General features: G+C 38.3%; 2 protein-coding genes across 2 annotated transcripts in view; one reads left to right on the top strand and one right to left on the bottom strand.

Annotated features, from left to right (window-relative positions):
* The window catches only part of LRRTM3 (leucine rich repeat transmembrane neuronal 3), a 157653-nt gene extending 156979 nt beyond the window's left edge, over positions 1 to 674 (bottom strand). Inside the window, exon 1 of the mRNA XM_081105054.1 lies at positions 67 to 674. Coding sequence (XP_080961180.1) covers positions 67 to 70 — 4 coding nt within the window. The 5' untranslated portion in view covers positions 71 to 674. The remainder of the gene's footprint in view (positions 1 to 66) is intronic.
* The window catches only part of CTNNA3 (catenin alpha 3), a 1265562-nt gene that overhangs the window by 515405 nt on the left and 733110 nt on the right, over positions 1 to 17047 (top strand). The window lies entirely within an intron of this gene.

Raw genomic sequence — 17047 nt, forward strand, 5'->3', positions numbered from 1 at the left:
CTAGAGGATTCTTTGTTTTTGTTTTGTTTTTTTAAGGAAGGAAAGAAGAAAAATGACAAAACATACCCATCCTTTGTATTGTTCAAAGGTCGTCCTTAGGTCTTTGCTTTGGCTTAGGGGGCCACTTGCGTGACAGCCCCTGTCAGTTGCACTGTAGTGAGTCAGGGCTCGCTGACACCCAGGAAGAAAAATTGGACCCCTTGGGAGATGGACCGATTTCGGAACATTATTCTTTGCCAGCCACGCAGAACACTCCAAGAACAAATAAATCCCAACTCCGCATTTGCAGCAAAACATCGAAATCTTCCTAGGTAATAGGATCTTCATGGATATTACGTTTTTGCATCTTTACAGGTTTTTTTGGAGGGGGAGGAGGGAACGGGGAGGGGGGGGGGGTGTTAAAAAAAAAAAAAAGCAACTGGCGTCTACAATTTCTTCTTATCCGGAAGCATGATGTATTCCTCCCGGCAACGTGGGGCTACCTGAGCTGCCACATCTGTATTCCAAAGCCCAGCATGTCTGGCGGTGAGCGCCCGGTTCAGCCACAGAGCTGCCTCGGAGCCCGGAAGGCAGGAGAGCCCGGGACCGCGCACAGGCTCAGCTCACTTCTGCAGACTGTCATTCTGAAAGCTGCTCGGACTGTTGCTTTGGTTTCAGTGAATGCAGTCTTATGTAAAGCTGCCCCCAGTGGTGAAGAACATTATGGGCATGTGCAGAAATGTCTCCCTTTTATCTTGCAAATGAGCAGGCTCTCGGCTGGAAAATGAATGATTGTTTGGGGTGGCTCAGGAAGAACTGAATGGTCACCATAATCAATAACGAGCAACATTTTCTGTAATTTCCAAGCCTTGTTTTACAGTTTGGCAGCGTCTTTATTGTCTGCGTCTACTTAATTCGCTACACATGTGCCGCCCGAGTTGTTCTGGAGCTTGACATTAAGTTCACAGACCGAACGTCAATTTTTCTTAACCTTAGCGTGGGCTTTGAACCGAGGTTTCGAAGATGATTTACTGAGCTGTTCACGGAGAAGCATTAACTGTCTGCCCACTTGACCTCTAGGAGTGACAGTGATTCTATTACGAAAGGTGTCTCGGGATGCTAGAACACAAACATTCTGTAATAGAGGAGTTAACTAGTGACATAGAAACTCATGTGTCCAAATGCCTTTCTGGTTTCCCCACAAAATAGATCACTGGTTTAATGGCTTGTGGCTTGGTTTGTTGTTGTTTTGGTTTTTGTCTTTTTTTTTTTTTTAATTAGAAGAGAAGTAAACTATTTTTAGTGTGAATAGAAGGATCAAGAAATCATTAGGGTCCATTTATCCATGCGGCTGCTATTTATTATGCTAATAATATTTGAGCACTTCCTAAGTGCTGTGAGTGGGCATTCCTGTTTTATCTTTGAATAGTATTGTGATGTAGGTCCCCTTGTAACCTTCATTTTACAGGTGAGGAATCTGAGACTTGGGGAGAGATTACTTGCTCAAGGTCATAGAGCAAGCACCTGGCAGAACTGAGATGCAGAACGACACCTCTGTTCTGCTGGAACATCTAACCAGATGATCTTGCTTCAACAACATTGTTACCTTCATTTTAAAATGACTAAAGTGAAAATTAGCCTGATTGAGGCATTGGGGCAGGGCAGCTGTGGTTAAAAAAAAAAAAAAATCCTTCCTAGAATAGGTTTGTATAAACATTTTTGGTCTGAGTCTATTAAAGAAGTATTATAACATTAAAGGAGGGGCAGTTTCATCTAGCGATTAAGAACATGGATTTTTGCACCTAAATTCAAATCCTGTCTAAATGTACCAGTTATGTAACCTTGAGTAGGTTACTGATCTTCTCAATGCCTCAATTTTCTCTTCTACAAAATGGATGTGAGAACAAAAACCCATTGCATAAAGGGTTGGGATTTAAGTCATCTTTATATCTTGAAAGTAACTAGAATAACATGTGGCATCTAATAAGCCTGCGTTAGCTATTATTTGAACACCAACTTTATCTGAATATCAACTGATATTGCATGTTATTTAGTATTAAATATTGACTATACCAAGTGTCATTAACTCACAAAGAATTACTTTAATGAATATTTTTTATGTTGTTCACAATGGATTTCTGAAATTCACTCAGTCTTGTCTTCTTTGATAGCTAGAACAGCACTTGACACATTATAGATGATCAATACATATTTATTGAGTAAAAACATTATTATGGGGGGTTACAAGTATATTTGATGTATGATAAACTGGTAATGTAGTGCTGGTTTTGTGTACATGGGATTGGTCCCTGCAGAGTTCCTCAGCCAGTTGTGATTGGATACCATTTTGTAGGAAGTTTTTTTTAAAGAATGTGTGTGAAAAGGCAAGAAACTGGGAAGTGGAAACATGTAGATGGTCAACAAGTGATCTTCACTTTTCAAGTAGATATCTTGCGTCTTCACAGAAACCATAGGTTTCACGAAAATAGTAAATGTACTTTGGAATATTACCTTTGGCATATCACAGCTTTTATCATCTGACATCCCCACTGGATATTGACAATTTGTACTACTGTATTCAGAAAGACTAAAGGGAATCACATGTACAGTTCCTCTCTTCTGTCTCTGTTGTTTGAAAGCCTCTGGCTTTTCTTCCCACTTCTCTTGCTTCTCCTTGGGCAGTAGCCATCAAGATGTCTGTTCTGCCTTCTCACTGCTCAGGGCCCCTCTAGGATGACTGGAGGCCCCATCAACTTTGTGCTGCTTATTCTTTTTTCATTCCCTGATGACAGAAGCACAGAGGAAGCCGCTGAGAATGTAATTCTCTCACTTTGCTTTTTCTGGGAGAAATCATGGCTTATTTATGGTGAATGAAATTCTCTGCTGTGCCCTTGTTCTCATTTTTTTCCTGATACTTGGCTTCTGACATTGTCTTACTCCATAATTCTGGCTTCACACTCTCTCTTTAGATCTCATAATTGGTATTTATGTTGGTCTTTTCCTCAGGGTGACGAGTAGCCATTCTTGGAGCAGACCTGATTTCAGGCACTTTGTGTGGCCATCGCCTTGGCAATAGTCCGTAAGCTGGCATCTCTACCAGGTCTGTCCTGGGTCAAGGTAATGAAGTGCCTGAAGAGGAAGACCATCATGAGGCTAGTAGAGAGATATCCAAAATAAAATAATGCAATTCCAAGCCAGACTGAATACTTGAGGCTCTAGAAATTACTTGCAAAACATAAAGTAGCCTTTCAAAAGAGAAAAATAAAACACACCACCACAACAACTTACATTCTAAAAGATTTTAGTAATTTGCTGGTGTATTTTTATTTTTTAAAATATATTTTTATTTATTTTATAGAGAGAAATAGAAACATCAATGATGAGAGAGAATCATTGATTGGCTGCCTCCTGCACACCCCCACTGGGGAGCAGGTTCGCAACCCGGGCATGTGCCCTGACTTGGAATCTGTGACCTCTTTGTTCATAGGTCAACACTCAACCACTGAGCCACACCAGCTGGGCTGCTGGTGTACTTCTCAAAGTTTATCCTCCTTTTGCTCATTGACTGTCATGATTATTTCTGATCTGCCTCTCAACAGAAGCAAAGTTACAGTACAGAATATATTTAGCCAATTTGTTTGCACCTAATACCACATACAGAACAAACCATAAGCTACCTGACTTCTTAAATTTCCCCAATGAATTCAGGGCCCTAAAGATTTATGCAATTATAAAACGTAAGTGTCATGTATCTAAAGGCTTTTTATTATACATATATAGGACTTCATGTTGCTTAATATGTTTTGTTTAAATTAGGTAAATGAATCCAAACTCAGTATATAATGCAAAATTTCAGACCAATATGAAACTGGATTGCCAAATATAAATTTAGAAAGTCAGGATGTACTGATATGCTAATAAATGGGTTGGCCTCAGAGGTTTCATTTATTTAAGAAATACATAGTTTGGGTACCCACTATGTGCTAGACACTGTTTCAGACACATGGAGTACATCAGTGTACAAGACAAAGATCTAAGCATACAATCCAAAGAGGTAAGATGGACAATAAAAAGAAATAAAAATTTTATGTTATTAGATCATATATACTATAGAACAAATAAAAAAGGATAGGGAAGATTGGGAGTGCAAAGAGTAAGGTGGGTTGCAATTTTAAATAGGATGACTAGGACTATTAAGAAAGCAGCTTGAGTAAACCTTGAAGGAGATGAGGTTGTTAACATTAAATATACATGGGGCGTGGCCAGGGCAAAGGTCCTCAGGCAAGAGCAACCATATGATCAATGTACAGCAAAGAGGCCAATCAGTCTAGAGTAGGGAGTACTAGGGATAGAGTAATTGGAGATGAAGTCAGAGAGGTACCAGGTACTGGACCATGGGGGGCTTTGCACACCATTCTCAGAACTTTGGCTTCATTCTGGAGAAAACTAGAAGCCGACTCAATATTTTATGCAGAGTAAAGATGTGATCAAGTTGCCTATTGAAAGGATCACTTGTGCTGCTGTTGTGGGAATAGACCAGTGATGGCGAACCTATAACACGCGTGTCAGAAGTGACACGCGAACTCATTTTTTTGGTTGATTTTTCTTTGTTAAATGGCATTTAAATATATAAAAGAAATATCAAAAATATAAATCTTTGTTTTACTATGGTTGCAAATATCAAAAAATTCCTATCTGTGACAGAGCACCAGAGTTAAGTTAGGGTTTTTCAAAATGCTGACACGCCGAGCTCCAAAGGTTCACCATCACTGGAATAGACTCTAAAGGACAAGAAGAAAAGCAGGGAGGCCAGTCAGGAGGCTGTTGCACCAATCCAGGAGAGAGATGATGGGCTCTTGGATCAGCATGGGAGCAGTGGATGTGGTAAGAATTGGACAGATTCTGGGTGTATGTTTCGGTAAAACCAACAGGAGTTTTCTCATGGTTTAAAAGTGGAGGTACAGGATAAAGAGAGAAAGGTAAGATGATTCTTGGTTTTATGGGCTAAGCAACCAGAGGGGTTGGTGAAGCCATTCACTGCTTTCCATGGGTCAAGTGTTGGGAACAAAATCAAGAGTTCAACACATTTGAATTAAGTCTGGATTTTGCTTTCACTTTTCTTCAAATTTATTATGAGACTATAATTTAATTTTAAAAAATCTTCTTGATATCAGGCCTCAAAGAATGATGATGCATTTTAAAGTATTCTATAAAATGATTAGCAAAATTAGCCACTGCACAACAGCAAAACTGGTTTCTATTCAGATGGCCCAGATTGCAGCACGTTTGCTTATGGGCTGGAGGACAACGGTACCAAAAACCTTGATGAAATTGCATGAAGAGCAGATAAGGGAACATCAGGACTGAGCCTTCTAGAAAATAACTTTGGAAAATACAAACTGTCTTTCTAAAATGATTTAGAGAATGACATATACTTTTTATTGTATATGCCAATTGACATTTAGAATTTGGAACGGATATGGCCAAATTTCTTAGGGTCTCAGTTTGCTTATCTCAAAATGGAACTCACCGATGATCTTTAAGGTGTTTATTTAGGATCAGTTTTTTTTTTTAATTCATATGTAGATACATCACAGACTCTAAAGTGCTATAAAATATTTCTGGAGTCAGAGTACCTATGAGAAAATTATTTTTCCTTTGATTCTGTCTAGGTTTTCTGGTCATGTGTATAACTAGGATGAGCATATATCAAGGAGACAGTGATATGACCAAAGGCAGAGTGAGAATTTACTAATATTATTTAAAAATTCCTCAGAAACCTTTATACTACAGTTTTAATAACAAGACTATTTATTGTATGGCACACATCATTGACATTCTGTGTTCTTGCTCATAAAGTGCTTTCACCAATAAATGCATTTGATCCAGATATTATAAAGAACTTAATGTTTTTTACTCAGTTATTCTGTCATTTAATAGTGTTCTCAGAATGCTAACAGAGTTTCCTGCAGCTATGGAAATGATTTTTTTTCATATCTAGTTGGTTAGAATACTCATATGCATTTGTTCAGTTGTAATTATATCCCGATCTTTCATCAGAGCATTAACACATCTCTGAAATATCCTTGGTTTCCATCTGCTTGCTTCAAGGGGTCCATTAAAAACCCTGTCTGGTCACATATGGTTTTTAGTGAACATCTCTGCCTTAAATAAATGGATGAATAAAGTTCCAGGTCTGATGATTAAACTGGCTTCTCAGTGTCTTTCTGGAATGAGGCAAATTCAAATGAATGAGGCCTCACAAGGTTATCTAACACATCTCCCTCCCCCTCACCTGAAGAGACATTTATGCTGCAGCGTCAATCCATAGTCTCAGGTTTTATTACATTCCTCACTGTCACTTCCTGCAGAGGTAGTCCTCAGCTAAATCGGGGACAGGAAAAAATAATCTTTTAAAGTATAACATGTAGAGGTGGACTATATGACTTTGAGGAAATAACTGTTTTGGGGTGTATTTTTAGTGGAAATTTAAAAACACTCAAAAGTAGAGAGAATACTATAAATAACATCAACTTAACAGTGATCAATATTTCACTTATTTTATCTATCCCTGCTTCCCTTCCCATATACACATTTTTTTTTGGAGTGTTTTAAAAGCAAACATCAGAAATCATGTTACTTTAGGCACATATATATTTTAGCATGTAGCTCGAACCAAAAAGACTTTTATTGGAACCATCCAGCATTAGCATACCTAATGAAATTAACAATAAGTCCTTCAAGTTCATTTGTGATCAAGATCTAGGCAAAGCCCAAACATTGCATTTGGCTTTCATGTTTCGGAAGTCTCTTTAATTTTTTTAATGCCCTTGTTTTGTTGGGAGATACCAGGTCATTTGGACTGTAGCTTGTTCCATGTTCTGTACTTGGTTGACTGCTGCCCCTTGGTCATTTAACTTGCAAAGAGTGAGTTCTAATGGCACACATGTTGAGCAGGTGTCCATTAATTTAAGCAGAATATCCAGCCCCAAATGGATACTTGGGGCACCTTTCATTCTTGGTAGCAAATTTAAGACTTGCAGAAATTTTAAATAATAAAAGATTTAGAGCTTGAAGGAAAATATGTGCTTTTATGATGTGGCATTTATGCTACCAGAGAACTGAGTAATGGGATCAACTGGCAAGGTTGGGAGCAAGGATTTAATATTAAGGATTTAATATCAAGGATTGCCATGAGTCTATGTTGGTTTACCTTTCATTTATACCCGTATTTCTGTTCTTCACTTGCCATTGTACTTGCCTTTTTATCTCTAGTCAAACCTGCTAAATTTTGTATTGATATTGAGGTACTCTTATAACAAAAGCTCAAAAACATTCCTGTCAAAAGAGCAGCTATGAAAATTCATATGTAGTCATTTGTATCAAGAGAAATCAGTTTTCTAGCTTTTCATTTAGAGCAAATTCCATGAAAGGAACATGTGGTACTGGAGCCACAATGTAAAATTTATACTCTTATCTGTATTCCCAAATTTCTTATAATTCCTCACAGAAGAACAAAGGAGTTTTAGACAAAAGTCTCTTAACCAATTTTACACCTTAATATTTGATGTTTTACTTGACATGGATGGCTGTGCTTTGAATATAAAGTCAATATTGTTTAAATGGTATCGTAATCAAAATTTCGCTGTGGTTGCTTCACATGTATTCTGATGTAACAGAACTTTTTAAAGAAACATTTCTGTGTTAGATCATCTGGGCTGCTACAACAGAATATAAACTGGGGAGCTTATAAACAACAGACATTTATTTCTCACTGTTTTAGAGACTGGGGAGTCTGAGGTCAGGTGAGGGCCTGCTGCCTGGTACATAGACCCTGTCTTCCCTCTGGGACTTCACCTGGCAGAAGGGGCAAAGGAGCCCTCAGGGTCTCCTTTAGAACAGGCTCTGCCCTCCTGACCCAATCACTCCCAAAGGTCCCTCCTCCAAATACCATCACATTGGGGATCAGGTTTCAACAAATGAATTGGGGGGGGGGAGGGGGGGCGGCGCCCGGGAATCGGCACAAGCATTCAGTCTATAACATTTTCTTTATATTGAAAGCATTGTGCATAATAGTTTCAGCTGAATTTAGTAGTCTATTTTTTTTTTTTAATTTGCCTTTCTGAAAAATATATCAGCCCTAAGAATTAAATTTCCCAACAACCAGGCAGGGAAAGATAATAGAAATCTTGATTTGGATAAAAAAAAGCATAATGTTCCATTGGTTAGTTCTGTTTTTGTTTTGGAAATAGTAAGTCTGATTTTTTTTTTAAATGTTATGCTGCAAATCTAAGAGATATAGTTCTGAGAGAAGAGAAACCTTGCATAGGATTGCCTTGTAGTAGCAGGGAATAGGAGCCTGAGGGTCCTTATTTTACAATAAAATGTATCAGTCTATTTGAGGGCTCTTAAACTGGGCCTGAGAACCCTTCTGTGTACTAATGCCTAATCCTGATTGAGAAGTAGTTCCCTTTTAGTGTGGGGAATGCTTAGGAATCCCTTGTGGCTAACAAACAGAGCCCCCATGTGGCAAAATTGTGATTTAGGCAGAAATTGACTTAGTCCCTGGAAACAAATGCTACGGGTCCTTAATAAAAATAAAAATATCTGGTACTGGGTTGAGAATTGTTTTATTCAACAAATATTTGTCAAGCTCTTACACTGTTCTTGGTGCCGGGGATGCAGCGATGAATAAGACAAAGCGCCTACCATCAGAAGACTTGCATTCTAGTTGGTGAGATAGTAACAAATAAACATCTTAGACACGCATTACCATGTCGACTAGAGAGAAGTTCCATGAAGAAGAATAACTGAGGATAAGAGCTAGTGACAGTTGATAGAGTGGTCAGAAAATCCCTTTCTGAGGACTTCACATTGAGAGCAAGTAGGAAGCCAGGCATGGGACTCTCCGCCCTCCCAGATATCATCTCTCTGAGCTTTTTTGTTGATCACTACCAAGACCTGCACAGTGGCTTTAGGCAGTCCCTGCTCCCCCTTTGAAAATGCAGCCCAAGAGTGGACATACAATATTCTCTTTTTGGAACAACTAGCACAACTGCAAGCTTAAACAACATTTGAAGAAATTTAAAAAATTAAGAAATAACACAGAGAACAAACAGAAACATGACTGATGAGTCTTCACAGAGTTGGCTTTTAGATCTAGTTTTCTGATTGGAGTTGGCACCCGGAATATTTGCTTCATCAGATGTGATGCCACCCACTCAAAGACTGTCGCCGGTCATCAGTCATATCCCACAATAAGCCCAATGCTCACACCTGAGTTACACACAGTCAATGAAAAGAGAAGCTTTCTCCCCAAGTGCCTCCTTACCTTTTCCTTGGTGATTTCCTTGTCTTCAGTTCTTTGTCCCTAGTGGCTATGGTGACCCGCCCCCTTTTTTTTTGTTAGTCCTCACCCAAGGATATTTTTTCCATAGATTTTTAGAGAGGGAGGAAGAAAGGGAAGGAGAGGGAGAAAGGGAGGAAGGGGCGGGGGAGAGAGAGAGAGAGAAATGAGGGAAGCACATGGATTGGTTGCCTCTTACACATGCCCAACCAGGGTTGGGGATCAAACCTGCAACACTCTAACCACTGAACACACTGGCCAGGGTCCCTTTTTTGGTCTATTATCTATCTATCTACTCCATTTTAAATATATTTTATTGATTTTTTACAGAGAGGAAAGGAGAGGGATAGAGATTTAGAAACATCGATGAGCGAGAAACATTGATCAGCTGCCTCCTGCACACCCCCTACTGGGAATGTGCCTGCAGCCAAGGTACATGCCCTTGACCGGAGTCGAACCTGGGACCCTTGAGTCCGCAGGCTGACACTCTATCCACTGAGCCAAACCGATTAGGGCTGTATATTTTTTTCAACAAATGAATTCCATGCTATTAGTCGATATTTGCTTATAGTATTAGCTTTCTTAATATATTTGAAATTTAATAGGTAACTCTGAGAAATGGAAAATATTAAGGAATCATAGAGAACTAAACTTTATGTACATAGTTTGAAAAGCAAATAGAAGAGAAGGTTTGTATGGAAAACACCCATGCTTGCTTCTTTTCTCCTCAGCTTCATCAATTACTCTTTATTTCCTCCTCATAATATTTCTGAATTTTGTTGATACTTTTGCTTTTTGCTATTATAACTGAAGAAACCATGTATTTCCCACATCCTATGCTAATATGGTACATAAATGGACAGTATTTAACTGAAAATGACTGTGCAAGTGATAATGCTATTGGTTTAAGTAGGGTATTAGGTTATGTTTCCATTTACATTTAACTTTTTGGTGTGTGCTTTTTCAATTAAGAAATGTTCTCTCTCTCTCTCTCTCTCTCTCTCTCTCTCTCTCTCTCTCTCTCTCTCAAATTTGCTTAATTTTGTCTATACCTCGTGTTAGTTGTCTTTCCCAATATTTTAAAAGATTTGTCAAGTGCTTAAATTTTCCAAACAATCAATTCAGATGGTCCCTTCTGTCTGCAGCAGTCCATGTCTCTGCGCTAATATCTAATCACAGCTGCTAATCTCATTCTCCCCTTCACGTTCTCCAGGTGTGATTTTCTGTTTCTTAGACCCCATATATTCATTTTCTTAGCGAACCACTCATCTCGTTGAAGCATATCCACTAGTGGTTCCCAAGGAAGGGTGCATGTGAGATGAAAATCACGTCGGAATGTTTTGTCTTTACTGATGAATAGATTGGCTGTATGTGTAATTCACAATTGGAAATCGTTTTTCCTCGGCATCTTTAAGCCGTCGCTCTGCTGTCTTCTCACACCTGCTCTTGCTGTTGAGAAGCAGATGCTCTTCCGAGTCTCACTCCTTTGTGTGTCATCTTTTGTTTTCTCACTGGAAACTTTTATGATGCTTTATTTCCCCTGGTGTTTGGATACTGTACAAAGATGTATTTTGTTTTGGGCCTTTCTTCATTTGGACCTTTTAAAATGAAGACTTGTGTCTTTCAGTTTTTGTCAAGACTTTCTGTCTGCTTTTTTTTTTTTTTTTAATTACCTCTCCCCATTTTCTATGTTCTCTCCCTAAAAGTTTTATTGGGCCGATTTTGGACTTTTTGAATTGATTATTTTTCTTTCTTTCCTGTTTTCTATCTCTTTATCTTTTCTCTTACTTTTAGGTGCTATCTACAGCTTTTAGGTCACAATATTCATTTATTTATTTACTTACTGACTTACTTACTTATTTATATAAAATTGGGTTTGGGTGTCAGCAAACTATGTCAGCAGAAAAAAAATGTTTCTGCTGGGTCAAGTGGTGTAAATAATGTTGTTTCTGTAAATAAAGGAACACACTCATTCATTTATGCATTGTCTAAGGATGCTTTCACCTTGCAAGGGCAGAGTTCAGAGACCCAGTCCTGGAAGCTTACAATATTTACTCTGTGTCCATTTCCAGAAAAGGTTTGTGCATCCTCCCCCTGCCTCCAGTTTAGGTGGTCATCTTTGTTATCTCCGGGAGCTCTTTTCGTCCTCTTTTCTCCTTGTTCATGGCATGCTGCGTTACCTTTATGAAAGTGACATCTCCTCTCGCTCTGAGGAGATTATATGAGGTGTTTTGGTCATATACTGGCTGTTACAATGTCACCGTTTCCTTTAGGGTCATTTAGAATCCGTTCTTCTTGGACTATTTCTTGTGGGAGGGTTTTTTCAAATGTTAAATTTCTCATGTGCTTATTCAGATTAATGAGTGAGGCACTAAAAGCTGAGAGAAGGTCCCTGGTGCGTGGGCAAGGGTTTGGCTTGGGTTTTGTGGTAGCAACATTAAACAGTGAGCTCGCCTTTCCACTGGGGAATCTCAAGATGAATAAATATAGTTTTTTCCCCAGAGATGACGCTCAATCTCCAGCACTGGATCTAGAGGCTACCGGTGATCTAGGGACAAGGCAGGGCAAGGATGCTGAGGTCCCCGAGTTCATTATGTACAGTCCCATTCAGTTCTTCCTTGTTGAGTCTCAAGTCTCACTAGGTTGCCTCATATCCTTAGGTCTGGCTTCTCATGTTTGAATTTGCCAGGAAATAGCCTTTTCCTCTTTTCTGTTGGAAGAAAGAAGTAGTGTATTGGCTGAAGGTGACTTATATAACAAACTCCATCGACTGGTGGCTTATGCAGCAGAGATTTATTTCTTACAGATTTGAAGGCTGGAAGTCTGAGCTCAAGGTGCCAGTGTGTTTGGGTTCTCGGTGAGGTCCCTCTACCTGGTGTGCAGATGGACACCTCCTTGCTGTGTCCTCACATGACAGAGAGATACATCACCTCTCATGGAGGTCCCTCCTTCATGACTAAGTATCTCTTCAAGCCCCACCTCCAATACCATCACATCGGGGATGAGGGCCCCCGCATATGAATTTGCAGGTGGTGGGGGTGGGGTGAGGGGTACACAAACATTCAGTCCATTTGGGTTTTTTGGTTTGATGATGGGGATCTGGCAGTTAGTTAATTACTCTCCATGAAGACTTTAAACCAGTCCTCATACTTTTAGCGACCTTTACCTTCTGGAGCATCTCAAGACTTTTCTGTGCAGTGTGGGGTCCCCCTTCAGTAAGCAAATACATTGTAGCTTTCTTGACTCTAGTCACATATCACATATTCTATGTTTTCAAAAAATATAAAAGCATTCATCCATTCTTATCTCCTCTTTACCCTCATTTGTATTCATTTATCATTAAATGAATTTTGAGGAGGAAGAGGCAATAATAGTGTGCACTCAAGCTGCCATGTTTCAGATTTTAATTTCTCATGATGGAGTTGAGACATGGCAGGTAATGAATGACAAGGAGATGGAAAAAAGACTGGCTGAGCTGTTATACAAGCCAGGGCTGTAGCCCAAGGTTAGACATGGAGGGAAAGGTCTTTAATATCACAAGTGAGCTGCTGTCCTCCTGGTAGTTCATGTCTGTCAGGCGAACTTTCCACCAGTATCATTATCAGGTCTCTTACTGTGCACATATTTCTCTATATGATCTTTTAAGTCCGAAGAAACTTGGGTATGTTGTATTGACTTCTGCTTCCTTGGCTGTCTAACTCAGTGTGTGCCCACTATTATTTTATTTACTCTTCTGGGGGTTGCAATTGAAGTATCCCCCCATTTGTTCATTTATTTCTGAACTTTGAATCGTCACTTTTATGAGGTTCCTCCCACGTCTTCCTGTTAGCCTAGGCCAGTGCTGGCGAACCTTTTGAGCTCGGCTTGTCAGCATTTTGAAAAACCCTAACTTAACTCTGGTGCCGTGTCACATATGGAAATTTTTTGATCTTTGCAACCATAGTAAAACAAAGATTTATATTTTTGATATTTATTTTATATATTTAAATGCCATTGTACAAGGAAAAATCAACCAAAAAAATGAGTTCACGTGTCACCTCTGACACGCATGTCATAGGTTCGCCATCACTGGCCTAGACCAACCTATTCATTTCTGCAAGCCATCTGCCACAAAAAGTGCTAGGGAAAAAATATTTTAAAATACTTTTTTGTGTGTGTGTGTGTGTTTGTGTGTGTGTTTATTTCTTGCTGTGGATATTGAGGGAATATACTTGGTGGAAATAGAATGACTTTTCAGGCCATAATGTTCGTTTAAGCTAAATCTTCTCTAGTAATTTATATTCTGTATTTATTTTAACTGTTTGCAAATTTAGACATTTTCAATATGTATAAATGTGTTAAATTTGCCTAAGCCCAATGTTTGCTCAAAGGAATAAGTTTGTAATTTTATAATGAAGTAGAAATCACAGAATTGAATGTATATGTTTTCTTAAATAACCAGGTATACTCTGAACTGAAATAGGGATGTTTTCTCACCTTTTTTTTTCGGTATCAAGGTGTGATTTCAATTATTATCCCTTACACTTTAAAATAAATTTCAAATAGAAAAAGATATACTTTGCTTTTTTCAAATTCGTGTTCTGACTTAATAGTAAAATTTTGGAAAAACCTGAACTTGATATATGTATGTGTGATGTGTGAACTTGATATACTGTATGTGTGTATGTATTTGTGTGTTTACATCTCTAGGAAGTAGAGCGTCATAAGTAAATATACTATTTTAAATAGGCAACCATTTATTTATGATCTAAGTTTGTATATTCTAATAAGCCAATATAGGCCTGCATTTAAAAACTGGGTATCGGTATCAAAATCACAAAGTCATGTAAATGATTTCTTCTAATTATTGTCTATATTTGACACCAGACTTCTCTTAAAGGCAAAACGTCTACATTGACTTTATATTTTTTCTCTTTATAGTATTTAGTTAAAGTCATTAAAATATTTTTGATTTTCTGTATATGATTTTTAATCTTGATGTTTTCCTTCTGAGATGCTTTTAAGAGATGAAATATCTTGCTCTATTCCGGGTATACGAACTTTGAGTTGACTATAGATTCTTTGACTCTACTTGTATTTTTCTAACCATTCTGTCTTCTTTGAATCTAAACCAGTCTTTATACCATGTGAAAAACAATAGCAGATATTAAAAGATCATTTTTTTCTAGTCTTGTCTAGATTTATCCAGACAACTAAGACTTAAATCTATTTTTAAAAAAATATTTTTTTTATTGATTTTAGAGAGAAAGTGAGAAGGAGAGAGTGATAAAAACATCAATGATGAGAGTCATTGATTGGCTGCCTCCTGCACACCCCTTACCAGGAATTAAGCATGCAACCTGGGCATATGCCCTGCTTGTGAATCAAACCCATGACCTCTTGGTTCAGGGATTGATGCTCAACCACTGAGCCACGCTGGCTGGGCTTAAAATCTATTTTGTTAAATAGAAATGAAACATATAAGTCTTCAGTTAAACTATTCCTTAAGTTTGTTTCCCTCCTGTTATAAAAGCAATACATATTTATGATAAAACATAGGAACTATTGTTTCACCATTCAAAGGTAATCCCAATAATATTTTGGCAACTATATAGAATTTTTATTAACCTGAATTCAATGCATCACATTGAAAATATTTTAAATTTCTTCTACTGTTGGAAAATTTGTTTATAGAACAAATCTTTATTGATGTTGAATTATTCAGGCTCACCTTTCCCTAACTCTCTGCCATATGTAAATTATTGGCTCTGAAAAGGAAAAAAAAAGTCACTAATATTCTAATATAATAATATACTAATGTTCTAATATTCTTATTGAAAGGTACCAAGATCCTTTACTATCTGGTTGAAATCTACCCTTTTGTCATCACTTCTCTCACTATCCAATATGCTATGCAACCTACAATCCAGGTGTACCCAGGTATTTATCTTTGAACAAGCCATGTTCTGTTATGCCTTAAGTCACTGTGTTGTCCTCTCTTATAGAAACAGCCTTCCCCCATTTTCTGTCTGGTGAAATCTTCTAAGAGATATATCTCAAATGTTATATTCCCCATAAAACTTCTAGGGATTTTGTTGACTTCCTTATAAGCACACTTGGTTATGTACCATATATCTGGCATATAAATACATTGAATTGTGATCATTTATATGTAAATTTTTCCAACAAAATAGTTTTAAATTCAGGGAAGGTGGAATCTTATTCATCTCTAAATATGTACTGTTAGCAGATAACACATACTCAATGTGTGTTTACTGAAAGGAAAAAAATCAAGGTGATTCAGGGGGACATCTTCTAGCTAACAAAGAGTCCTGGAAGGAATACCTGTGGCTGATTCACAGGTCTGCTATCCAAGATATGCTCAAGTGTAAGAGAAAAGCATATACTAAGTATGACAGATACTCACAATTTAGGTTAATTAGCCAGAATACTGGCTTATTTTTATCATCTGCAATGTGCATTCTACTGAAAAGTGTTGCAGATAGATTTTTATTGCTCCCTCATTTTCTTTCAACCTGAGAAGTTCTACTCTAAGGGCACTTGCCTTTGTGTTTGAAAGTAGTGACCTTGTATACAGAGAAAAAACAGTCCCTTATTTGAAGCTGTTTGTCAAATAGCAGGAGCAATTTGGGGACAAACTTCTTATTTAGGGCTCTTTACTCTCGTTCCTCATCTGGAATATTATCTTAGGTGGCTTTTTGGCTTACATCGGCTTTCATTTAAGGACCTTACTGGAATATCTGCAGCTTAAAAAAAAACTTGCCAACAGGGTGAAGAAGGCTGGCTTAGAAGCCAGCTTGAACAAGCCTGATATGAAAGACTGTTTCTAGTCTGGCTCTTGTCTGTCTGCTTTGTGCCAGTCATATTCCTGATGCTGGAGGTAGAATTAAGAGGAAAGAAAATATACATTTCTTTACTCATAGTGTTTATAACCCAGGATGGCACACAAGGAAAAGACTTGCTACCATGTGGGCAGTGAGTGCTCTCATGAAAAACGGACAGGGCACTGTGTGACTTCATACACATGGCACCCATCCAGAAGCAAGATCTGAAGTCAATCCCAGCAAAGAAAAACCTACAGTAGCAAAAGTGAATGATTTCTCCAGACACCAAGGAGCCTAGAACCCAATGTGGGAGGGACCATCCAGGCTGCTGGTTCAAGATATGGCCTTTCCTGCTAGATGGAGAGCGGGCACATAAGAATCTTATCTTCTAGGAGGATGCTGACCACAAGGGACACAAAGTAGAGGTCGAACGTGATGAAGCCAGCGCTTTTGTAGAGGGCGATGGAGAGGATGACGAAGAGCAGCATGATGAAGAGGAGGACAATGTTGAAGAAGAGGCCGTTGCTGCTGACCGCCACAGTTGAGATGAAAATGTCACTCTCACATCTAAAGAGGTGAACTGCAGGATTAGGGTGAGAGGAGGAGGAGGAGAAGACAAATGGAGAAAAGATATAGAAATTAGCAGTGAAAATGGAAAAACTATGTTTTTAATAGAGAAAGAGAATAGCAATGACTTAACAACCTTAAAAGCAAGTGAAAATAAATGATAATGGTGGGAGCAAAGGAAAAAAGGAAGAAGGAAAGAAAGAAAGGAAGGAAGGAAGGAAGGAAGGAAGAAAGGAAGGAAGGAAGGAAGGAAGGAAGGAAGGAAGGAAAGAAGGAAAGGAGGGAAGAAAGAAGCAATTAACACTGGGCAAGTTATAAAACTTAACCTAAC

Source organism: Myotis nattereri (assembly GCF_964212035.1).
Source record: "Myotis nattereri genome assembly, chromosome: 13".
NCBI lineage: Eukaryota > Metazoa > Chordata > Mammalia > Chiroptera > Vespertilionidae > Myotis > Myotis nattereri.